Source organism: Protopterus annectens, chromosome 4.part0 (assembly GCF_019279795.1).
Source record: "Protopterus annectens isolate FY-2018-M chromosome 4.part0, PAN1.0, whole genome shotgun sequence".
NCBI lineage: Eukaryota > Metazoa > Chordata > Ceratodontiformes > Protopteridae > Protopterus > Protopterus annectens.
Window position 1 is genome coordinate 513,225,364 of NC_056733.1, and position 26,912 is coordinate 513,252,275.

Consider the following 26,912-nt stretch of genomic DNA (forward strand, 5'->3'; position numbering starts at 1 on the left):
ATTTCAGAACCTTTCATGAGCCTTGCTGACAGCATATTTTGTTCTGATGTAATTTTCTATAATGTGATTTTTCATCTCTAGCCTATTTATACCTCCAGAAGACAATTTCTTGTGTTGTTGACTCCTTCTTGCTAGTGAACAAGTATCCACAGTACAGCCGTGGTGCTAGAGAGAGATTTAATCTGTATTTTTAATAAAAAAGGAATTTTATTTCACTGGTCGGTTCTGTGTGGTATTCGTTCAACTGTGAGCTGTTTACGTTGTGGTCTATAGAAGTATCCACATCCTTTACCTACTCTGAACTGCTAGTGAAGTATGTAGTCCATCTTTGCCAAACTTCTGTCTGTTGCTTTTGTTTTACTGATGTGTCATTCAGTACAGCCCTGTTGATGCACACACAGTGATATCATCCTTCCTGGCTTCAGAAATAGTATGTTAGATGTTAAGTGTACAACTTTCCTATTTGTTCTTTATTGTATTTTTATCCCTGGCAAACTAGAAGCCACCTCTGTATCATATGACCCTACAGACTACAACATATCTGAAAAATCAGACATGCACTATATCCTTAGAGGCATTTGAAACATATATAAATATTTTTAAGAAGTACAAAATAATGAAAACTTTTGAAAAATGGAAAATTCAAAAGGCACTCAAAAAGTGTTTAGTACTTAAGTTATTTTATTTGCATTATTGCACATCATAAGCAGCTGAAAATATTTAATCTGAGAAAGTGCTTTACTGCAGTTCTGCTGTATTTTTTTTTGAAAACTCTTTCTACATGAATTTCAAAAAACAAGTGTAAAACTCGGCTCATGTGTAGGCTGCAAACAAGCATTTTACGTGAACATTTTCTAAGACTATAATAGTTTTTATCTCCTCTGTATTGTATACATACTTCCATAAATATTGCTCTAATCTGATGCATTGCACATTGAATCCTTTCAAGTGATTACACTTTGTGTATATAAATGCACTTATTGTTTTCGGCAGTTTGATATTCAAGTGTTTACATAAAGCATTCTGCATACAGGTACGCCACATTCTCATACCAAAGCAATCAACTCAAAATTGGCCACAAGTTATTCTCTTGCAACTATTGCTTAATAGTTCCCTCCCCCCAAAAAGAACTGGACACACAGGCTGGAGTTATGTCCTCTTTTTTTTTTCCGGATCACACAGTTACCAGTGATATCTTATTCTTTGGTGATCTTTCCTCAACAGATGGCTTGACTTCTCATTTGTCAGACTTCTTAGGTTTATCTTCTGTAGTTTTTTCAGATTTGACTTCTTTTTGTTCTGTGCCAGATGATTTCTCAGCTTTCTCGGGTTTTGGTGTTTCTTTTTTGGCTTCTTTGCTTGGCCCCTTCTGAGATTTGTCCTCTTCTTTGAACTTATCTTCAGCTTTTGGTTTCTGTTCTTGCTCTTTTTTTGGCTCTGGCTTCTTTTCTTCCTTTTCTGTTTTCTTGGCATCTGTCTTTTCCTCTGCTTTTCCTTTCTCCTCAGTTTTTGGCTTTTCTGCTTCCTTTTCTTTTTTCTCTGAAACTGGCTTAGCAGGTTCCTTTTCCTTAACTGGCTTTTCTTGGGGTTTAGGTTCAGGCTCTTTCTTGGCCTCCTTTTCTTTTGGTTTGGATTCTGCCTTTGCTGGTTCCTTCTCCTTTTCCTCCTTCTTCACTACCTTTCCCTCCTTAGCTTCTTCTTTGACAGCCTTCTTTTCTTCTTCAGCTTTCACTGGCTTTGTTGCCTTCCCTTTTTCCTTTTCTTCAGGTTTTTCTATTTTCTTTTCTTTTTCTTTTTCTTCTGCTTTGGTTTCTGGTTTAGCAACATCCTTGGCTTTCTCTTTTACTTCTGCTTCAGTTGGTTCTTTTTTCTTCTTCTGTTCCACTGTTTCTTCTGGCTTAGCTGTCTCCTTTGATGGAGTGACCTTCTTAGCAGGTTCATCTTTTTTAACCTCTTTCTTAACTTCATCCTTGAGCTTTTCTGAAACATCTTCATCTGCCTTTTTAGTGGGTTCTTTTTCCTTTTTCTCAGGCTTAGGCTCTTTTTCTGTTGCCTTTTCTTCTGGTTCTTTCTTTTTATCTTCCTTAGCTGGCACTTCCTTTTCTTTTGGCTTTTCTTTAATTGGAGACTTGGCTTCCTTTTCAGGAGATTTCACTTTTTCCTCCTTAACCTCTTGAGGTTTTTTTACCTTTTCTGGAGGCTTGGTTTCCTCTTCTGGAGATGTGGTTTCTTTCTCTGTGGTCTTGGTTTCTTTTGAGGGAGGTGGGACTTCTTTCTTAGGAGGTTTAACTTCTTTTTCTGGAGATTTGGCTTCTTCCTTCTTAGGAGATTTGGCTTCTTCTTTTGGAGATGTGACTTCCTCCTTTTCAGGGGATTCTGCCCCTCCTTTTTCTGACTTTATGTCTTCCACATCAGGTGACACAGCTTTTTCTTTTTCTTGAGGTTTGGCTTTTTCTTTCTCAGGGGACTTTACCTCTTCCTCTGGAGATTTGACTTTCTCCTTCTCAGGTGATTCAGCTTCCGGAGACTTGGCTTCCTCTGTCTCAGGGGATTTGGTTTCTTCTTCAGGAGATTTTGCCTCTCCTTTTTCAGGGGACTTGGCTTCTTCTTCTTTACCTTCAGCTTCTCCTTCTGACTCTTCCTTCTCTTCTCCTGCCTCTTCCACCTCTTCAGCTCCTTCTTCCTCTTCCTTTTCTTTATCCTTTTTCTCTGTGTCTTCTGCTTCTTCAGTGACTTCTTCAGTCACTTGGATTTCCTCAACAATCACTGCTTCCTTTTCAGACTTGTCTATGATCTGAATTTTTTCTTCTTTTTTTGTTTTGACAGGTTTTGGTGCAACTGGGACTTTAGCAGGACGGTCATCAATCATTGAAGAAGGCCCCAATCCAAAGCTGATTCTTGACTCTTCTCCTTCAAGAAGTTTTCTGTAATCAAATAAAACATAATTAGTAACAATGTTGCACATTTATAATCAGCCAGTGCTCATTATGGCTAACTTGTCTTAGTAGTTATAGTATTACACAGTGGTTAGTATAATAAACTGTGAAAAACACATCTTGCATACTGCATTTACCTTTGTTTCTTAGTAGGTCTTACCTACCTAATGAAGCCAAACTTCTTGTTTTTAGGGGTGATCTGAAGGCTTTGATCTGTCTACATGGTACGCTTGGATTCACACAATGTTCAAACACAGCTTGAGAGAGTAAGGTGACCATCCGAAACTCCTCTTTGGCAACTGAGAGGTTCAGAGTAGACAGGTCCAGAATGGGCCTTAAGACCCCGTCTTTTTTGGCACCAAAAAGAACCTGGAGTAGATGCCCGATCCGGACTGATCTGGGGGGATGGGTTTGATGACTCATTTCTTTAGCAGCTTGGAAAGCTCTAGTGCTGCTGCCTCCCTTTGCATGGGTGGCACATCTGGGAGGTGTTTGTAAGGTATAGGGAGAACCACAAATGGGATTGAATAGCCTCTGGAAATTATCTGAAGCACCCAATGGTCTAATGGCATGGACACCCATGCTGCCAGGTGCAATGACAGGCAACCCCTGACTGCCTCCAGAGCAGAGCAGTCGGGCAACCCCTCAGAGCTGCTGCATGGGCCTGTCCGAGAATGGTTCTTGAGACCAAAAATTCCTTGGGCCACTCTGCCTCTGGGCTGGTGACTGTCCTGTCCCCCTCTGCCTCTTGGGATAGAAGGGCCCTGAGTGTCCTGGGAATACTGAGACTTCTAGAATCACATCTTCTTTTGCCCTCGCTGATTCTGAGAAAAGGATCTTTGAGGGTTCGAGAAGTGGATTCCTGCAGCAGACAGTGTCTTCCCATCTTTGTCACTCTGGACCAAGGTGCCATGGATGGTCTTACCAAAGAGGGAAGAGCCATCATATGGGGCATTCACAAAAGATGCCTTGAAGGGTTCCGTGAAGTGACACAATCTGAGCCAGGCATTACGTCTCATGGACACGCCGGACCCAGCAGCCCTAGCCACTCCTTCAGTTGCATGTGAGAGGAGTCGCATAGACGTATTTGAAACTGCTGTCAAGGTAGCCATCCTCATAGAGAACGTAACCCTGTCCTCCTGCAACATGGTCTTTAGGGGAGACTCAGCCAGTTCCTTAATCAGGTTGCGCTGTAGTCGAGTAACATGGGCCAGATAGTTCAGCACCCTGATAGAAAAGGTCGCTGGTGAATAAACCCGCTTTCATAGACGATCCATCATCCTAGTCTCACGGTCAGGAGGATGGACCGAGGAACTCTCCTGGACTAGTTCCTTCTTGGTGGCGGCTGCTACCACCATAACTTCTACCGGGGTCCCTTTATTTCAAGCCGGTCTGTCTGCAGGGGGCTCAATATTTTGTCAGGGCATTTAGGGATTGGTTCCACAGTGTCCGGTTCCTTCTAACCCCATGTGGGAGAGATGGGTCACCCAGGAATTAGACGGGCCCATGCCAAAAGCCTCCAGGAACACCGATTCATCTGAGAAAGGTTTTGGGGCAGACCAACCTCCCCGCTAGTGCAAAATTTCCATGATGTCTCCAAAGGAGACATCCTTGGGAGGAGATCTGGGGAACCTTCCCCATCATCCATCAGTGTCCTCAGTGAGAGACTCTGGGGAGGAGTCCAAGTGCCTCCTCTTGCACATATGCTTGCAGGGGACCTCTCTGCTGGGGCTTTCCAGAGGGGGCTCGTAAACTACTTGTTGTTCCTCAAGGGAAACCACCTGGGGCTCCTCAAGCATGGGCTGCCCCTGTGGTAAAATGATAGGATTCACACACAAAGCAGAGGGAGTCGTGGTGGAGTCCGAAGATATAGTCAGGGGCCTCAATCCATTGGAGAGAACCCTTTCCACTACATCAAACCCCGAAGAAAAGTGAGCTTCCTCGGATACTATTAAGGGAACCACTCACCCCGGATTTGAAGCGGGAATCAGAGCCAGGCCTGAAGTAGAAGGAGTGCCGAGGAGGTGGCCATGACCCTACAAGGTCAGAGCCGACAGAAAAGCTCCACCCCCTTGGATCCGACACCCAGGCTCCAGCTCCAAGAGCCACTCAGATTTGAGCTAGTCAGATCTGATATGCTCCAGGCAGTTGCCGGCATCGAGGAAACAGTTACCGTTGGCAAAGACCCCCTGACTAGGGGAACTCTCAGATCCATGTACTCCAAAATTGGTGGTCAGATCGGAGAAGGAGATATAGGTGTAAAAAAGGGAAGTGAGCTCCCCCCTCCAGAGGGAGAGGGGGCCAGCAAGACTCCCATTTAAATTTGTGTGCGAATAAATCTCCGCATCATTTTATCCATGTCAGCTTCTGAGAGACTGCAGGTAGACTGTCACAAAGCCATGGACTCCGACCTGGTAGGTTAAAGAACTGAGGCTCTAGAAAGTGGCCTGGTCTCCTCCAGCTCTGGAGAAAATCTAGGAGAACGGAGCCGAGGAGAGTCAGGTCAGTGCCTAGACTGAAGTTTGGTGGGAAGCCCGGTCGGAGCCGAAAGGTCCAGGGACCTCTTTCTCTTGTCCGTCCTATGTTCTCTCTCCTTCTCTCTGCCCTTTATATGCTCTCCTTCCTCAGGCTTAGAGGCAGGAGGATGAGTCCCAGCCTGAGATGGAGGAGAAGCAAGGGTGGGAGTAGAAGGAGAGGCGGTCACAGCCGTGGCTGCGACCGAAGCAGAAGTGGAGGCAGCCACCTCCGTAGAAGGGAGCAGGCCCTTCATAACAAGTTTAGCCCTACGATCTTTAAGGGCTTGCAGGTTAAAACCCGTGCAAATACTGCAGTCTGTAGATAGATGGGCAGCATCCAAACAAAGAACACAAAGAGTGTGGCTGTCACCAGGCAACAGTTTGTGGCCACACTCAGTGCATCTTTTAAAAATTTGTTTGGGGAGATCAGCCACACTAATCCCAAGAAACAAAAAAGGGATTTTTAGAAAACACACTCCACTCGCCACACACTCAGAACCACAAGCACACAAAAGGCTGAGGCAGGAGGGGAAAGTCTAACAACTACAAAAACTACCTGAAAACTAAAGAAAAGAACCTACACTCAATGCACCAGCGAGGGGGAGGAAGGGAGGAAACCTACACTACCAGCACACACACTAAACACTAAAAAATACTTAAAAAAAAAAAAAAAAAAACTACTCACAACCTGGAGCTCAAGAATCACGATGAGTTGGAAGCCATGGCAAATGGGATCTGAGGGTTGGAAGGTAGTGGTGGCGTATTATGGGTAGGGGGAGGAGCTTGGAGCTCGGAGCAGATTCTTGTGAAGTTGCCGGCCCGGATCCATTACAGATCCGATACCCACAGGTTGAAGATCAAATGAAGTAAACTACTTCAGATAATAAGTTCTGTCATCTTTAACTTTTTTCTAGAAAGCAGCATATCAAGGTTGTATGCATTTGGAAAGCCTACATTGGTCTCTTTCTAAGGGGGCAGCAGACATACTTGGAAGTGTTAGCAATCATACTACAATATATATAAATGCATTAGAAAAAAATATTCCGCAGCATCTTGAAACAGTTTTGGCACCATTTGTCTCAGACATCTATTCTTTTTTTATTAAACTGATCTTTACATTAAATACTTCCTTACATAGCAATGTACCCCATAAATAATCCCTTCTCTGTGACATTTTGCTTGTATTGGTAAACAAATCTATTATGGAGACATTAGTAGCTATAAAATGACAACTGGAGATGTGTAAAAAAGTGCCATTGTCCTGTTGATTGACAGCTTTCCCTGTTTACCCATCCCTTCACCTGCAAACTCTGAATTAGATTTGCAAAATTATGCCAAATATCTGGACATGTAATTTCAAACTGGTACTTCACCATACTTAATAGTACCAGATGCATAGCTAAAGCTAATAGTTCTGTTAATACAGACCAGTTTTGTACGTGATGTAAAGTGCTTTAGAGAAGTGTTTTTGGCAACTGTAATACACAACTAAGGGAATGGATACATTCAATTTGCAGATGTGTCTCTTACTGCATATCTTAAGTCACACCTTAGAAATACCTAACCCTTTACATCAGCATCCTGTATAAACATATTTAAATTAGCCTTAAATCAAATTATGGCAAAAACAATTCCATTTTTGTTTAATGAGTTTTGCCTTGTTAAAAGGATAATTACTGTCAATGATATAACCTTTTTAGTTCCAATTGCCTTTCCCCTTACAGTGTTTACTCTATTTTTTTATTCAGTGCTAAGTGTACTATTCTGTTATTTAGACCTTTTGGTCATCACCTACCCCAGTCCCCATTCTCTTGTCCAAACCTGTTGCAACACTTGCAAGCTCAAGTACATTTATACTCCATCTATATGCAGTTGATCTGTATGCTAAAATGTACATGAGCTAGTTGGAGAAAGTCCATGTGAGGATTCAAATACTGTGGACAGTGAATTACCACAGGCATCTGTCATTGTAGATGACAGGGTGCTACAATGTCAGATTAATGAAGCAGAACCCAGAAAGTGGTTGTGTCTTCCTGGCTGATGGCAGATGACAAATGATTCTTTGCTAATGTAATCATAACTGAGAGGCATGCAGCTGGCAAGTATGGTAAGGAAGGAGATGGTGTAAACAACACAATAAGAGAAAGCGTTGTATCATTCTTGGAAGAAATAAGAACTCAAAATTCAACGGAAAACAAGGTAGCTGCTGCTTCTAACAGTAAAACATATAGTTCTGGAATTGGGGCCACACAAAATAAATCATTAAGCAACGAAAGGCGTAAGAGTGTGCTGAAACAGTGGCCAACAGAAAAAAATAATCAAAAGATAAAATATCTGTAAATCACTTTGTGAACACAGGAACAAATATGTCATGAAAGGAAGTCATGTGATGTTAAAAAAAAGAATGCAAATTCAGTTCAGTACATAAAAATTTACTAAAATGATTTGAGAGGGAAACAGGGCAAGAGTTAAGTGAGATAAGTTGTTTCCCCCCAAAAGAAAGCAAATTCGAAGGGATACTTTAGATCTGCACAGTTAAAGCTCAAATACTGGTCCATGTTAAAATAACTTTTGCAATAGTTGAATTTCATATGATTGAACTCATATGATTGACTATTTAAAAAGTCAAATTTATCCTTGTTTTCTTAAACAGTGAATTGTCCTGAGATCGCAGTAACAGAAGGGATTGGAAAAATATACCCTTTTTCCTACAGTAGTGCATTCGTGGAGTTGGTATATATAATTAGCAGGCTGTGTGGGGGGGTGCAGGGGAATTTGCCCCCTGCTAAAATGCTGTATTTTGAGGTTTTACTTATGCTCGATTGTTAAAATAGTCTATCATATGAATTTGATCATATGAAATTCAACTATTCAAAAAGTCAGTCATATGGCATAGATCTATATTTGTGTGTGTGTGTGTGTGTGTGTGTGTGTGTGTATATATATATATATATATATATCTATATATATATAGATATGTATTTATATATATATATATATATATATATATATATATATATATATATATATTTATATATAAAGCACAAACAGAAGACTACAAATAAAATTGGAAAGAAATGATGTTGAAATAGGGGAGTTCATTAAATAAGGAGAAAGCTGGATTTTGGATGATGCAGGCCCTTAAGTAGAGCAATAACAAAAATATAGAATATTATATTTGCAAAGTACCAGAAAATATTTTGAGAACTAAGACAACACAATAAAAGACTTGCTACAGGATATGAAGTCAAAGAGCTCCCCTCTGGGCTTTATTTGCCTGGATCCCTCTCTAGCTAATTTTCTATAACTAACACAGATCTACGTCCACCAAGGTCTTTTATTCAAGACTATGGGAAATGTGGAAAGCCTTGAACTATGAAAAACAAGCTTTTCATCAAAAAGGGAAGAAAAATGCTTTTATTTAAATTCTACTTAAATATTTTCTGCTGCCCTCATAGTCACATATATGGTGATACTGTTATTACATTTTGTACTTTTCTGCATTTTCTGTGTTTTAGCAAAACGTTATCTACTTACATTATTAGTTTGTTCTGGGACCTTAGTCTTGTAACTTCATTTGCACCCTCCATGATCCATGAAACTCATAACTCATACTTAGAACAACTACAGACAATTATCATTTTACTATTCAACCCAATACCACATTTGTGGGGGACTTTACCTACCCCTCTATAAACTGGAAATCCTACATGACCCCCAAAATTGTAGGCCCAGAAATTCCTGGACTTTAAAAACATGAACACCTTGGACCAGTTAGTCCATTTGCCCACTAGGGTGCAAACATACTGGATCTGGTGCTCACAAATATGGGTGAACATTGCCCCCACCCAATCCTCCAGTGTAGTGTTCTGTCTGGTAAGGTCATATCATAAGGCTGTCTCCTTCAAAATAAAAGTCAATGTTGTGACCCCAGCAAACCCTGTAACAGTTAATAACTACTCTAAGGCAAATTAGCTATTAGTAAGTGATTAACTTACACAATTTCAAGCCTCTCCAAACCTAGAGAAAACAGCTACCTATGCAGAACTGTACAGAGAAACCCTGTACAATCATGTTAACAGATGCATAGAGATAGATGTGCCTACCAGAAACAAGCCCAGAACAAACTCAAAACACAAACCACCCTGGTGGAATCCAAACATCACCAACATTGTTCAACAAAAGAAAAACGTCATAGCTAAAATTAAGAAGTGCAGCACCCAGCAGGTAAACTTCTTTCATCAGGTTAAACAAGCAACTAAGACAGCAAGTTATGTCTACCAAAACTAATAAAGGTAAAATACACCTCCCAGGCCAAGGAAACTATAAGGCATTCTTCAGCTGTGTCCCAAACCTCAAAGGTAGTACAAAACAGTGAGCAGAAGTGATTGTTAATGGAGTTGCTTACAAGGAGCTAAAGGATATAGGAAATCTGTTGGCTGATGAAGTCATCTTCAATGTTACCACTCCTCCCAGCCTCCCCTAAGCAATACCATCAAATATAACCTCCCGACTATCACAATAGAGCATTTCCTAAATGTGGTGTCTAAGGCTAAGAACACTGCATTGATGGGCCCCAGTAATATCCCAGAATGCCTCCTAAATAGCCTGAAGCATGACCTACCTGGACCACAGTAGTCATCATCTAACCATAGCCTCCAGACAGGCTTTGTGTCATGAGAATGAAGGACAGCAATGGTCAAACTTCTGCACAAAGGCAATCCATCAACGGACCCCGTAAGACAAAACTCATATTCAAAGCCATTGATAGAATTATGGATATGATTAATACTGTCATAGGAAACGTTCAGGAACTAGATCCAGCCCTAGTTTGGCTTTATCAAATGTGGACCATGCATGCTGAACATAGTGGATTTCTCTGAAAAGATCACCAAGGAAAGGGATGAGGGCAGCAGAGTGTCTACTGCCTACCTTGATCTGGCTAAGGCATTTTTAGGATGGGGAGACCACCTCCACAAAGAGGTTGGTTACTAATGGAGTCCCTCGGGTCTGCTCCTTTTTGGCATTTACTCTTCAGACATCAAAGCCAATGTCAAAGTCCTCTGGCTGACAAGGTTTTCAGATGACTACAAGCTAGGAACAGGTATAGAAACCCCCCCCCCCCCCAAGACACTAACATCCTACAGGAAGAACAAATAACTGGTGCCAAATCCACAGCTTGAAACTCAGTGCTAAGAAATGCATAATAGTACCCTTTGGGATGTCAGCCATCCTATGAAACTACCTCATTCATAACAGTAGTCAGGCATTTGAGGATGTAGGCAGACAGTAACCTGGCTTTCAACCAATGTGTCTAAGGTAGCAAGGAAATCATTCTATGTTGCTCAACTTGGAAGCAAGGGCATGGCATCTAGGTCAGAGGTCATCATTTCTCTGTATTTGGCCCTCATCAGCCCCATCATTGAGTACAATGCCCTGTTCGGTACGTACCTGGCCAGGCACATTGCGACAACTAAAACATAGGATCATAGGAAGTTAATAGGCTATTGGCCCTGAGGCCCTTATAAGCCTAACCAAGAGTTTAGACAAATCCACAGAGGTTCCTCACAAAAAATATACGGTATAAACAATATGTCCAATGCAAATCACTTCAAAGCCATAGCTCTAAACCCAGTTTCTTACAGACTATTGAAAGGTGATCTGTGCCTGACTTACAAGGCATCCTTGGATCCTGCTCTGATGGACCTTTTGCTTACTCAGTTTAGGGACTTAAACTTTGCTTGCTTGTGACATAAAAAGAACATGTTGGAAGAACAGGTATGTGTCTCAAAAAATTCCCCTTCTCTGGAACAGGCTTCTTATCCATCTGAAACAAAGTTCTTCACAAACCTCATTCAAACATAACCTGGATCAGTGGATGGGTAATCAGAAATTCACCCCATGTCTAGCATCAATGTCTCTTATGGACAAAAGCAATCCATGATTCATACCCTAGATTACATATACCCTTTAAAATAATTTGTAAGGATCAAAAAAAATTGCAGGATACATTTGGGTTGCATGGTGAGGCTTATAAAGGACCCAGTGGTCATTAACCTAGTACACAGCTATGAAGCTGTAAGAAAAAAAATCAGTAAACCTTACTCCTTCACTGCTGGAAATATACAGAGTTTTCACCGTGGAAATTAGAGGTGCTACTGGGAAAGACAATTTTTCAAACTTAAGTTAATAAGGTCTCCTAGTAGTTGCCAATGCTTCATCTAAAAATCAACATGATATGAAGATTATTTTCAATAGAATATACAGAGTTATACTTTCTTCCATGAGAGGACAGCACTGCAATACCTTCCAAAGAGATTATGGGCTCCCAATAAAACAGATGTCATCTCTATGTATAGTACAGAAACTCTGTCACCATGTATAGTTTCTCTACAGTCTTTGGAAAAAACAGATCACCCTCCTCCCTCAGACTGTAGTCCTGTTATGCTCTGTTATTCACAGACAACCCCATTAGTTGCAAGTTTCTGATCATATTTTTCAGTTCTTGTCCCAAAATCTGGAATTCTTTATGACAAGACATTTAAAACTGCTTTGATTTTTGATTTTAAAGATTTTTGGTCTTAGCTAACCACTGACTCAAAGAAAGAGCCACTGGCTAATGTTTTATTCATCTTGGTCAAGAATGGACTTGGGCCATTGGTAGGTTTGGCTGGTGTGGGATAAAGTGATATGGCCAACAGAGAGTTGTCCTGTGGGGGAAGGGGTGGTGGAAGAATTTGAAGCCTGAGTGACTCTTATGAAGACCACAAGTCTTGCAGGTTATCTTAGGAGAAAACAGGGCCAGTAACTATGCCCTAATGTCACTGGACTAGCGGTTATATCCATGGAACTCATTTATGAGCAAATGGGGAACCTGGGGTTAAGTGGACATTGAAACCAAGGAGAACAGACTGAGACTAGACGGGGATTGGTGGAAATGTAATAACAAAATGTTTTATTCACTCCTCAGTTGTGTATTATTATTGGAAATTATGATTTTTTTTCCTAAAAATGTTATGTTATGTGCTTATCTTTTTTATTTTACTTAATTACTAATTTTTGTCTTTCTTTCAATATAGTCATTTAATTTTTAGTATTGCTGCATAGGTTTAAATGTAACTATCTGACTATGCCTTAAACATTGTACAGGAATGGCAGAAGGGAGTCCTTTTTGATCACTCCATTAGACCAGACAACAAGCAGTAAATAAATAAAATACTGCTACTGTTGCTGCTACTGCCACAACTACTACTGTTGCTGTTGGGAATGCTGTTACTACCACTATTACTGTTTAATAAAGACAGAGCTTGAAGGCCTTATATTATCCAGTCACACATTGCCAGGCATCAGTGAATTCAAATGGTGAGTGAAAGACTAGTCAGATAAATATTGAATCACAGGCTGGTCAGATATTTGGAAGACAACAGTCTCTACAGCATCAATCTGCATGGGATTACATCTAGAAGACCCCGTCAAATGACTCTTATCCATTTGTTTTAGTGGTTCATGACAGTGGCCTACAGACAGTAGACAGAGTGCAGCTACTTGGTGTTGCATACTTGGACTTCATCAAGATTTCTGAGTTAGTACAACACCGAAGATTGTTAAGCAAACTTGAGTGGTGCGGACACAACAGAAATAGTAATATCAATGGAAAGGTGTCCGTCTGTTAGGATAAAGCATACTTTTCAGAGAATGCTATCAAGAGAAAGGGAGATAAGTAGTGAAATGCTACAAGAGTCAGTACTAGGGCATGTGCTCTTGAGTAGGTTTGTCACTGATATCACACAAGGAATAGAAAACAGATCATTCTCTACAGACAGCATGACAACAAGAAGCAGTAAGGGATGGAGGAGGTGGTCTTAACATATTCTTAAGAAAGCCGTCAGCACTGGCCAAAAGATACAGCTGAGGTTTATCGCTGAAAAATGCATGGTGCATTGCACCTGATGAGCAACAGCACACTAAGATGATATACAAGCTACAATGTAAGTTGAAACAATACAGCAGGAAAAATACTTAAGGGTAGTTATACCTGTAGTCATGAATCACTAGCCAAACAAGAAAGCAGCAGCCGAGGCCAACAGGATACAGGCTGTATCTCCAAGATGTTGACATCAAAGACAAGGAGGTAATTCTCTTACCAGATAGGTCATTGATGAAGCATCATCTGAAAGACTGGGTCCATTTTTGAGGCCTGCACAGGAAAGTGGAAACAAAGGCACTGGATATGGTACAGAAAAAGACCATTATGGCAGAAAAATGATGGAAGGGAAGTCATACAGAGGGATGTTAAGGAAGTTAGGGGTGTTTGTCCTAAAGCACAAAAAGGGAAGTAATAAAGTTGGGCTTAAAAGATAATTATGGGGAACTGAACCAAGTAGGAATGGGGTACAGATTAGAAGCTGAAGGGCTAAGCTTTGGCTTGGACGTGAGAAAATATGGCTTTACTAAAAACTGTTAGAAAATAACGGGATCCCAGACTGGCTTGTAAAACAAGAAGAAGTAACTGGAAGGGTGGGGAGCAGGAGTCTGTATACAGCTTAAGGGTTGCTAGAGCAGCACCCAGGCAGAGTGAACACAAAATGTGTTTCCTTCTGCTAGGGTGGATTATCTACATATGTATACAGGAAAAACAAGTCATACAGTCAGCCAACACAACAGATGCTGAGAGGAGAAGTAATAACCTAAAATAGCTCATTTAAAGAAGGAAAAGGAGGCAACACCACCAGGAAAATTAAACAACATTCAAGGAGCAGAAAACAGGAAGACATGCAATAGTGTAAGAATACTAGAGGTTAATGATGACACTGAATAATACAAAACTGTAAAATTCATACAAGTACCTTCTAATTAGTGTTACTTTTTCACCTACTGATAACTCAGTATGCATAATGGAGCAAGGACACAAATCCCTCAGAATCACGCCTAATACATTTGAAAACCAAGAAATGTTCCTCAGATTGAAAAAAAAAGAAAAGAAAACTGATCAGAAAAAGATCATTCTTTCCTTTTGAAAGTGTGAGATTAAACACATTTGGTGACTGGCACTTTGAACTGCTTTATGAGCAAGAAGAATTTTTCTCACCTATTAAAATGGCATTAAAATTCCCTGGCTGTAAAGCAAGACTCTGCTATTATATAATACTGAAGTTACAAGTACAAAGTGGAGCTTAAGTGGCATACAAGTGATAGCAGGTGGTTTAGGAAAGCCCATAGCATCAGTGCACACAATGCACAGGGTGACTGATGCTGATGCATAGAAACTGCACTTGGATGAGGTCTGGGATACTGTCTTATTCTGGTCTACATCGAACAGTCTGTTGTCATGGTTCATTGTATAATATGTGTGATTCTAACTGCATTGTGCAGGTGGCAAATACTTATTCATTGATGCAGCAGCTTAACAGGACACCAGTAAGATAATTTCCATGGTCAGCCTTCTATTTTACATATTTATTTATTAAACAAGAAACATCTTTATTAAATCAACATGAATGACATAGGCAATCATACATTTATATACATGAAACCAAACTATATTGACATAATTTTAGTTGCAAACACCATACATCACTTAAAATTTATCCAGTCATTGTCAGTCAAACATTATATAGCTCATTCAAATCCTGCCTTCTTTTGAACCTCATTTCTCCTCTGCATGTATTGTTCCAATAATTCCCATTTTTTCCTATGTAATTTGTTCCTACCCTTTTCTAAAGATCCCAGTTCCAGTTGTTTAATCTCTGTTACTATATTCACTGCTTCTAATAACGTTGGTTTAGACTTTGATTTCCATTTTCTAGTAATTGCTTTTTTGACAGCCACTATAATTAGACAGCAAGGCATTACAATGTATAGGCAATTCCGATTCTGTATCACAGCTCAAAAATTATTTCCTGTTTCTGTACTCACCATGGGGAATCTGATTCCTCTCTGTTTTTTAGTGTATTAGCTAAGCCTATGCACCATGGGGAGTTGTTCAGGGATAAACTAATGGCTCTTGAAACCAGGTTCATCATTAATTTTAACACATTATTCCCTTCAGGTCTAAACTTGGAGGTAAATTTGAGTGTTTAATAAAGAAAAAAATGTGGGGACAATTTGTATGTTTGTTATAAAATTTGATGTATCACTTTAAATCTTGTGTACAAATTTTGTGTATCACTTTAAATTAATTGTATTAATTTTGCATTGCTGATTGATTTGATATATAAGGACTGTGTTTCTGGTGTGTTAATTATCCCTTGAAGGCATTAGCCGAGGTACCAGGAGACACCAGTAAAGGATTTTTATCACTGAATTTCATTTGGTGTTTTATTTTGGTCTTACTGTGTTTTGCTGTGATCATTTTCAAAAGAAGGAAGAACCTCAGTTGCCTGGGCCAAAGGGGGGTCACTGCAATGATCTTGGAGGATTCCTTCTGAATCTTCAGAAGTATTCCCGGATATTAGTGGAAAGGGTGAAAAGGCATATAGAAATATTCCTGTCCAAAGAAAAGAAAAGGCATCTGCTTTCCATGCCTTCTTGCATGGAGTTCAGGAACAGAATTTTTCCAGTTGATTGTTCAGAGAGGAAGCAAAGAGGTCTCCTTGAGGAACTCCTCACAGAAGGGTCAAATCTCGGAAAACTTCTGGATCTAGTTTCCATTTGTGAGGGTCTGCCTTCATCCTGGTCAGTTTGTCTGCACACAATTTTGCTCTGACAGAATGTAAGATGCCTGTAGAGTGGGATTGTGCTGTGATGCTGTATCCCAAGCTACCATGGCTAGTATGCAAAGGGTGGTACGACCTGGTTCTCCCTTGCTTGTTGATGTACCACATCACTGTGGTATTGTTTGTAACTGCTTGAAGAGGTCCAGGGGATAAAAGATGGTTCAGAGAATTGATTGCCTTAATCAGGGCAAGCATCTAATTGTTATTTATGTGACTGCATCTGTCCTTGGTGTCCTGCACCCCCTGCACTTTTATCTCTCTTGAAAATAATCCCCAAGCAATGTCTGAAACATCTGTGGTGACTGACTGCTTTGGAGCAGGGAGACAGAATGGGAAACCTTGATTTAAGAATCTCTACCAAGTCATTTTTCTTCTAACAAACCCCAGTACTGGGATCTGAAAAGATAAAGGGTGTTGATGCTGGGACCAAAGAGATTTCAGATACCACTGTGTCCTTCTCATGTGGTGTCCTGCCAGGGGTATCATGAGAATCATTGATGCCATGAGACCCAAAATCTTGAGGTATTTCCTCACACTGAATGAAGTCTGAGTGGAAAACCTTAGAAATATACCTAAATATAGATCTTTTTTTCCTGTGGAAGAAAAGTTGTTTGAACTGAAGGGTCTAGCTGATATCCCAGGAGCACAATTTTATGTGAGGGAGTCAAGAAAGAATTCTGAATGCTCTCTTGGAATCCTGGCTTTTGCAAGAGATCTCTCAACTAAGAGAGACATTCCTGACATTTTGAAAAAGAATTTGCAAAGATAAGCAAGCCATCTAAATATGGAAAAATGTGGATACTGTAGCCTGCAATTAATTATAACTGGAACTAGACACTTTATGAACACTCTTGGTGTAGTGGATAGTATAAAGGTTAAGGCAGAGAACTTATAATATGATCCAGACACACAAAACCTTAGGAAACACCTTAGGGTTGCCACCTTTTCGGCAGGCCAAAGTGGGACATGAGGGTGTGACCAATATGACACTGGCCACACCCTCTACCATGATGTCACCACAGGAGCGGTGAAGGAGATGCTGTTATGCGTAGGACGGATGGCTGCTTGAGTGGCTAGCTAGCTGGCTGCTGGAGTGGCTGGTTGGCTGGCTGCTGAGGTGGCTAACTGGCCGGTTGCTGGAGTGGCTAGCTGACTGGCTGGCCAGTTGCTGGAGTGGCTAGCTGGTTGGTGGGAGTGCAGCTGGATGGATGAATGACTGGATGAATGGCTGGCTGCATGAATGGATGGCTGGATGGCTGGATGGATGGATGGATGACTGGCTGGCTGGCTGGCTGGTTGGCTGAAAGGATGGATGGCTGGCTCATGAATGGATGGCTGGCTGTTTGAATGAATGGATGGCTGGCTGGCTGGAAGAATGGCTGGCTGGCTACATGAAGGGATGCATGACTGACTGGCTGGCTGCATGAATGGATGGCTGGCTGGCTGGTTGGAAGAATGGCTGGCTTGCTGGATGAATGGATGGATGGCTGACTGGTTGGCTGCATGAATGGATGGCTGGTTGAATGAATGGCTGGCTGGCTGGCTGGTTGAATGAATGGATGGCTGGCTGGTTGAATGAATGGATGGATGGCTGGCTGGCTGGCTGGATGAATGGATGGATGGCTGGCTGGCTGGCTGGTTGGAAGAATGGATGGATGGCTGGATGAATGGATGGATGGCTGACTGGCTGGCTTGTTAGAAAAAAAATCTCATTTTTTTTTTTTTTTTAGCGGCTGTAGAAGCACTTAAAACAAAGCGTTCTTACAGCTGCGATCTTTTCAGGGCTCTTCCTGCCCCAATCCCCACCCCTTTCATGAATTGCAGCCAATTGCTGCACGAATTACAGCACCCAGACCTAACAGGCAGCAGCTTTGCCTGCAGGTCTGAGTTGGTGACGTAACTGAATTGCCGTGGAAAAGCCGGAAGTAACTTCAAGTCCGAATACTTTCCACAGCGGGCAACGGGATGAGGCAGCTCAAACCATGAGTGTCCCGCTGACAACGGGATGGGTGGCAACCTTAAAACACCTGAAGTCCGGACAAATCAAAATGTGACAAGCCTAGTGTTACCAGAAGAGGAAAAAGTGGCAACAGGTTGTGAAGTGATATCACTCTGAATTTGAGCAGTATCATAAACAGGGTTAGGAAAGAAAGATCCAGGTCTCCAAGAATTTTCTTTCTTTGGGACTTGGAACATCCTTGAATAAAACCTCTTCCCCACCTGGGAAGGAGTAATTGGTTGTATTACTCATTGAGACAGAATGTGAACAGTTAGGAACAAATGCGTCTCATCTGCAGGCTGAGGAATGACCCCTTGGAAAGGAAGGGTTTCCTCCCACTGTTGCCTGTAACCCTGATTAATGATTTTCAGAATCCATTTGTCTGAAACAATCTGTTGCCAAATAGAAAAATGGAAATTCAGACTTTCTGGAAGAGAAAAATGGCCAGGGTGGGAGGGGGTCACAAGGCTTCTTGAGTAGTCATTCAGACTTGTTGGAGTGTCCTTGGTTGTGGGAGATTTGAGACTTCATTTTGGAACCTCCTTTGCCACTTTTTGTTAAACATATGTTTACCTGAATTCTGTTAAGAATGTTTAGTCTGTTTTTTTTTTGTTTGCTAGACGTGGATGAAGAGAAAGAAAATATCTTGGATTATTTGGAAAAGGAGGGCTAAAAATTTTATAGATTCTCTGGGATCAGCTTGCCCCTTTCATCACACTTTTTGATCACCTCTGCAGCAGAGAGACCAAACACTAAACCTCTATCCAATCATCTGGGAGGTTTTGAGAATGCAGCCATGCAAACCTCCTTAAAACAGTACCAGTGGCCATAGCCCTGGAAGAAGTATCAATAGAGTCATATGCACACTGTAAATAGTAAGTAGTAACCTGTGCAATAGAAGAAACTGAGTTATCTAAAGCAGATTTTTCTTCACAAGAAGAAGCTATCGATAAAACATTTCTCACACTTTTACAATATGTCAGAATAAACTTTAACCTATGACCCTGACAATTTAAAATTCTGACGTTCAAAGTTTTTTGCCACACCTATCAGTAACTTTCCCATCCTTATTAGAAATATTAAGATAGGAATTAACTAAGTGCTTAACATCAAGGGAGTCAACTAAGGCTATAGCTGCTGGGTCAGGTTTGGGAATAGTGTATAAAAATTAAAAAAATTGAGGAACATTATACATCCTATCTGCCTTTTCAGGGGCAACTTGCTGACTATCAGAAAAATTGCAGTCAGTAAGACACACATCCTCTAAAGCAGACAGAAAAGGAGGAATGGTTGAAGGCGCTGGGAAATCCTTTCGTAACAGCTCATAGTATTTTCTGAGGGACTGAGAAACCTCATTGTTCTCCCACTGAAAATACTGGCACATTCTTGCAATAGTCGCAGAGAAAGAGAAATCCCCACAGGAAGAATCAAAATAGTGAGATCTCCTTGGAGTCTGAATTAAAATCTGAAGACAAAACCCTGAATCCATTCCTGCATCTTCCTGTTCAGATTCAGAATCTTGAATCTCTTCAGAAAAGGAGGCATCCCTCTTTCTTTTACCAAAAACTGGTCCAGAAGAAGGATCAATAGCCTGAATCAAACTCTGAGGCAGTCCCAGTAAACTATTTCTATCCAAAGAAATTTGAGGAGATGTAGATATATGCTTGGTTTTCTGTTTCCTTTTGATAGGAAACATGGAGCCAGCCATGTTACTGAAGGCTGCTACCCAAGGGATGGACACAGCACTCTGACACAATAGGGAAACCTTTCCTAGACTGACTATAGTGGCTGTCCCACGCTCACTGAAGGGACCCCAACAGTTGTAGAAGATGTGGCTAACCCCCTGGTCCATAGTGGCTGTAGGTGCTACACCAGAGGGATCTGGGGTAACAGATATGTGGTCTGAGGTACAACAAATGGTGACAGCTGAGTCATTCATTTGCTGCTGTGGCAAATTGCTTGCCTGCTTTGGTGGCAAAGGCTGTATGCTTAACTTTTTCTTTTTGTAGCTGAAAGAAGGACTGACTGTGGGACTGACAATCTGTTCCTTGGTCAGTCAGAAACTGGTGCCTCTATCCTGGGGAAAAGAACTACAATGCCAGTAAAACTACCAGTCCACAAATGTTACTTTTTTGACAGAAAAAACACAGTAAAAAGCACTTTGAAACATGATGGCAGCCCCACAATGAAAGAATAAATACAAATTCACTACAGAAAATATTAGTGGCAGAGTGAGTTTTTTTCTTATTATATTGTTTGCAGAAATGTCTGCTGCAAAGACAGGTGACTTTCCATTACCACTGTACAGTATGTCATCAGCGTTTAGTACCCATCTCTGTATAGCATATCATTAGTGTTTAATACTTGGAGTGAACATTCTAATGTTTCTGGTACAATGCCTGATTGTATGGGTTTCTACTGTAGGCTGATGTATTTTGTAAAATGTCTTTATTCTTAAGCTTAAACTAAGTAAATAATTTTATGTGAGGTTATTTTTTTTTATTTGTTACATCTGCCAGTAGTGTCACATGGGTAGGGCTTTTTTGCTGGTTAATGTGCATCTTATCACATCACACTACTCTATACATATAACTTACATTTACTGTCTAATTTGATTTTCATCCTTGATATATATCTCACTGGAATTTTCAATGCCAGAATTAACACTAAATAAAATCTACAATACACCAATTAATGTACTTAAATTAGGAAATGTCTTTTTCAGTACTGACCAACCCAGACGTGGATTGCACCCGAAATACAGGAATAGGTTTAAACACTTGTCCTACCTGCTTAACCAACAGCTTATTTTTCCCACTACTGATACGTTTTTATGTATGTCCTTGATTTTTTAACTTCAGTTTTCAACTTATAACCTTTCACAAAAGGCGTTCCAATTATCCACCACTCTTGTTGTGAAATAGTGTCTAAATATCTCTCCTGAGTTGCCCACTGGATACCTTTAAACGTTTCCTGTTATTTTTATATTTCTTTTTCGAAGGACACCACCCATTTAGAATTTGTGGATTACCTTGATTTAATTAAAAGTTTCTGTAATTTCCCACCCTGCCTTCTTTATTCAACACTATGTGTCATTTCTGACAGAGACAGTGCACTGCTTTTGTTTCTGTCCCCTGAATTGTCATTTTCATGTCTTATTCTGTTTGATGACAGACCGGATTGCTTTCAGCAGCTCCATACCTTGAATGCTCATTTCTTGTTTGCTCAGTGCTTTGTTTCTTCATTTATGTAGCAACATGCATGGGCTCGAATTCTACATATCATTATTGCATTTCAGACTGAGGGATCTCAGAGATATAAGAAAGCATCTTAAAAATATTTAAATGATCACTTCTTTGATTTGATGCAATTCTGAAATGAGAATAAACAAAAAAGTAAGAAGGGTGAGGAGGGTAAAGTCTCCCACTTGGGGTGCAGGGGTTTACAGTCATATATTTTTAGATGTTTCCATTGCACAAAAATAAGTTATTTTTGAGTAGGTCTATTTAGATGTCAGGTATATTTGAGTAATTAGGGTTGTACAATGGGAGCCACTCACTTGTATTTGCAGCATTTAGGTTCCAGGAGATAGCAGTGTCCAAACCAAAGGATAAAAGGTCACCCACAAAAAACATTAATTTAAAAACTCAAAGAAATACCCAGCTTACATACAGTTTTCACTGTTTAATACCTTAAACCTCCTGTAGTAGAGACCAATGGGATATAAGTAAATTAACCCTTAAGGCACTACCAATGTTTTAGCTACATAGCTTCTGAATGCCCATGTTTTTTCACTCTTTAAACCTTTATTGGTACTTTCAGGCCAGTAAATACAAATCCCATTATCTGTAGACATGTCATGTTCCCCTTTTTCTGAGCTTATTAGTACAGCATAAGTAGATTGGCTGTTCAGTGGAAACACAGAGCTTACCATCAACCAAGCCTGATGTCCACAAACATTAAGGTACCTGCAAAATATCCCAAATAACTTCCATATTGAATGGAAAAATGTCAAACCATTCAGTAAAAACTCCACAAAACACCCAGCTAAGCTAGAGTTTTGACTGTGTATACCTTAAACCTCCTGTAGTGAAGGCCCATGGGATATATGCAAATTATACTTAAAGACATAACTTGTGTTTCAGTATATGGCTGCTGAATGCCCATGACTTTTTACTTTTTACATTTTAAGTCTTTTCAGTCAAACATCTGTTATAATACTTGTGTAACACACATGCATGGCAGTGTAATTAAGAAGATATGGTCTCCAGAAATACATACAGTACTCCAGATGAGGCCATATCAATTATCAGTATAGAGGAATAATAACTTTTGTATTTTATATTTGTGATGCTTCTTCCTAAGCATCACACTATTTTGACAGATGTTAGCTTGTTGGGCACTAATCTGCTAGACAAATGTCCTCTCCTCTGGATGGCTATATGAAAACTGCACTAGAATCAGAAATGCAGATCTAACATGGTCTGGTTCATCCTTCTTAACCACAAGGATTGATACACTAGCTTTCAGTCTGTTAGCCATTGATAAAACTGTCCTGTGCTCCAGTTCCTCCCCATTACCCATAATGCCCAGAGGTAAGCATCACCATTTTCCTCTACAGTTTGTTTGCTGCTTATCTAACTCAGAGGTGTAAAACAGACCTAAGCTGCTTCATTTTCTATTTTAAAGTGCTTTAGGTGTTCCTTTATGTCCAACTCTGGGCTTGTCTTATTTTTGAGGCAAAACTATACTTATTATTATTATTATTGTGCTGTTTTTCTGCTTCCTCCCATCCAGGTAAAGCTTCTTTCCACAACCTGCCCTACTTCTCTGCTCAATTCTGATTGGGTTAGGAACATTGCAGGAACTTGTGTGCTCTACTGCTGTAATTTTTTTTGGCTGGTTTTAAACTGTTTATATTGGTCTGTAGTTTTTGGCTGGTGGTTACACTGCGCTTAACTACCAGCTGCAAGGTATTTAAATACTGCAGAAACAAAATTTCTCCAGAGGACATATATGTTTTATATGTGGAAAACTTGGGTGTGCAGCACCTAAAAAGAGACTGTGAAATCCGTAAAAAAAATGGTAAGATGACTTCGAGATCATAGAAATAAGCTGCTTTTAAAAGACTTGTTGCCTTGATAGGATGTCCTGTAGTTATTTACCTCACAAGGCTCTAAGTGACCTACTAATGAGATGTGGTATTCTAAGTTATGTGACAAAAAAGCACAATGTCTCTGTTCCAAGGGAGGTACCACCTCTCCTCCCAAGGTCTTGAGAGAAGAAGGAAAATCTGCATCTGACTCTGGTTTGCCCAAGCTAGTGGTTAACACTGTGGAGGCCAGCCCTCCAAGCCTTCTAGGAAAAAATCTGATAGAAGAGAAAGTAGTTCATCCCTCTCTGAGGTAAACTTTCCCAGATATTCCATCGCTGGGACCCCCTTCTGCTGGTTCTCTTCATTTTGTTTCATCCCACAGCCTGTGTCAACTGATCCTAAAGATGAGAAACTATTGAAGGCCATGCTACAGGATCAATTTGAAATGGGTCTTACCCATTCTACAGTTTTAGGATGCACAAGAAATGTGCTATCCCTCCTACTTCCATCCTGGCCTTCTCAAATACCTTTGTAATGGGTCTTATCCTGTTAGTGTCATCTAGTACCCTGCAGGTTTCTACAACAACAAGGCTGATGTCTTCCATGCAGGTGCTGCCAGCAGTGCCATTGGCCTCTGTATCAACATCCTTACTGCTAATCATTTCCTCAGGACTGGGTTTTGGAATCTAGGTTTTGGATCTGTAGTTTGTGCCATCTTTTTTTATGCCAGTCTGTTTTCCAGAATTTAGACACAGAAGCCCTTGGGCTTGAAATGGGTCTTACCCATTCTACAGTTTTAGGATGCACAAGAAATGTGCTATCCCTCCAACTTCCGTCCTGGCCTTCTCAAATACCTTTGTAATGGGTCTTATCCTGTTAGTGCCATCTAGTACCCTGCAGGTTTCTACAACAACAAGGCTGATGTCTTCCATGCAGGTGCTGCCAGCAGTGCCATTGGCCTCTGTATCAACATCCTTACTGCTAATCATTTCCTCAGGACTGGGTTTTGGAATCTAGGTTTTGGATCTGTAGTTTGTGCCATCTTTTTTTATGCCAGTCTGTTTTCCAGAATTTAGACACAGAAGCCCTTGGGCAGGAGAGGTTTAGTACTGAAACTGAAACAAGGGGACTTCTGAGTACTGAATGAAATTGTTGGCCTAATGCTAGCATCAGCCATCTTGCCCATGGCATTGGTGTAGATCAGTACTGAGTTTTTGATGGCAATGCCCTTTTTGCTGACAGAGTAATCATGAATGGCTCCAGTGTTGTACCCATTGCTTCATAGGTCACCTCAAGTGCCAGTCTTGTCCAGATATGAATCCCAGCTTGTGCCTAAACCTTCCAAAGCATAACCCCTTCTAAAGCATGCCAGTGAAGTCATTATGATGAGCCTGAGTATGATTCTACCTCTTTCTGCTCACCCCAGAACATTCCCCACTGAGAGTTCATGCCAAGAAGTCATGCAAGTGAATCTTCCCTAGCCCCCCACTCCACTTTATTAATGTGTACTAATCCTAACCCCATCTCTGCCCCAACCCAATCTCTATACCTTACTTTAGAAAATTTATTTTTGTAACACCACCAGTACTGAGATAAATGATTGCCTGACTAGAAAAGGAAACTGGTTTTGCTTTTCAGTTTTTTTTTCTTTTTTTTTTGCTGTGTTGTCAGTAAGATTAGTTTTGATCACTAATTTTTGATCACTTTGTGTTCAGTCATTAGTGTGTTTGACCATTTGACATATAATCAAACAGAAAACTGCCATATTGCCTTTGAGACACTCCCCCATTTACAAATAAATAAATAAATAAATAAATAAATAAATAAATGAATAAATAAAATAACCTTTAGATTATTTCTGTTCTTGCACTTTTCTCATATATGCTATCTGTGTTTTGCCAAGCTATTTAAGGCACCTAGATATGTTACCATGTCTCCAGGTCTGTCACAGAATGCATAAAGAGAGTCTACATAGTTGCACAGCTGTGAAAAAAAGGCAGCACTCTGAAAAGGGTAGTCTTACTATGCACTCCATCTGGAGCAATCCACACTAGTTATATTACACTAATACTATACCTTAAGTTTAAAAGGATGTCAGTGTCTTTCCTACTCTACAAAGAGCCCATACTGCCACAAAATGTAATCAAATAATCAAACATGAATTCCAGGCACAGAAACAATTTATCATAACACAGACTCAGCAAAACATTTTTGTACATAATAATCAAAACCAGAAGGCAACATCTAGAAGCATAAATGGTAACACTGCCTCACCAGTAACGGAGCTTCTTTAGCCCCTCTGTTATTCAACTTGATTCTGCAGCTATAATCTTGCAACAAGGTGAAATTAAAACATAGACAAACCATTTTATGCTGTGCAGTCAAAACACAGCTAAAGCAATGTATAAATATAAACAGCAATACTGCATCTCATATATCATATAACTTAATTTTAGTAATGCCTGTACTGCTCAGTACTGCTCAGCTCGATTCTCGACTTGTAATCTAACAAACAAAAAACTTAAAAGCAAAATTAAAACAAACGCAAAACTTAAGTAAGTGCAGTACAATACATGTTCAATCACCCAGTGATGATCACACCAGACTTTAATGATAAAGACACTCACTTTCGAGCCTTCTGTACTACAGGGTACAGTAACAACAACACTAATGATCTGAAAGTCCCCCATTATGGAGCATACTCCTTATCTAATACAGTAACTGACATCATTATGAAAAAGATGCAGTTTCCTGCAGCTACCATTTACTTGTTCTTTCAAAGTCATGGAGTTTGCTACTGATCTCCAGACCAGGATCATTATGGCAGAACGTGCATTCATAATCTGCCTGGCAGCATTAGTCTACAGCTCTCCCATTGCCACCAGCATTTTAGATATCAGATATGTGGCAAAGACAGGATTTGTTAGGCAGTGGGGCCTTACCATGCATCAGGCAGGTTTAAGCCACTGAATGCAAACGATGCAGAAATGTCTCCATTTCTTCCATCACCTACCTGTTCTTCACCATTCCACACTTCTGTTGGTTGCATTATTATGTGCACTGCTTCCAGACTGTTTCACTCTCACCTGTGGTATAAAAGGTACTGTTACCTGTAGGCAGTAATCTCAATATCTAATGCCATCTTCACATTTAGGAGGTCTTGGTATTCCCTCAGCTGGGCTGCCATCTCATACTTAGTGTTCCGTAATTCTGTTTCCAGCTGCTGGATTGCATCCTGTAAATGAAAGGAAAATATCATCAAAATATTTAAAGTGAATAACACTGCTCTGAACTCAGATATTCCTAGACACTGAGTATATCTCAAAAATAACCTTAATCTTGACCTAGCTGGCAAGTTATTTTCAGTGCATTTACTGTCGGCAGTTTTCTGTCACATATAGTTTACCCTTAGTACTTAACTGGATTTCTACTGAACTTTGAATACATTTCTTATTTTTTCAACAGCAGGGTCCCTGGAAATATCCCTAAAGCATACACACAACAGGCTCATCCAAAGAGCAGTCTTATCTCCACCCACCCAACATTTATTTTGAACAAGCTTTCTACCACCTCTGCCCTTCTGTTTTAAGTAAATGTTGGGCTTCCACTCCATTTTGAGTGCATTTTAGTCTTGCAGTCTGTAAACTCTCC

General features: G+C 40.4%; 1 protein-coding gene across 1 annotated transcript in view; it reads right to left on the reverse strand.

Annotated features, from left to right (window-relative positions):
- Positions 1–663: 663 nt before the first annotated feature.
- NEFH (neurofilament heavy chain) overlaps positions 664–26,912 on the reverse strand; it is a 151,502-nt gene continuing 125,253 nt past the window's right edge. The window contains exons 3-4 of the mRNA XM_044068428.1: positions 26,372–26,496; positions 664–2,924 (exon numbers count right to left, since the gene is read on the reverse strand). Coding sequence (XP_043924363.1) covers positions 1,238–2,924; positions 26,372–26,496 — 1,812 coding nt within the window. The 3' untranslated portion in view covers positions 664–1,237. The remainder of the gene's footprint in view (positions 2,925–26,371; positions 26,497–26,912) is intronic.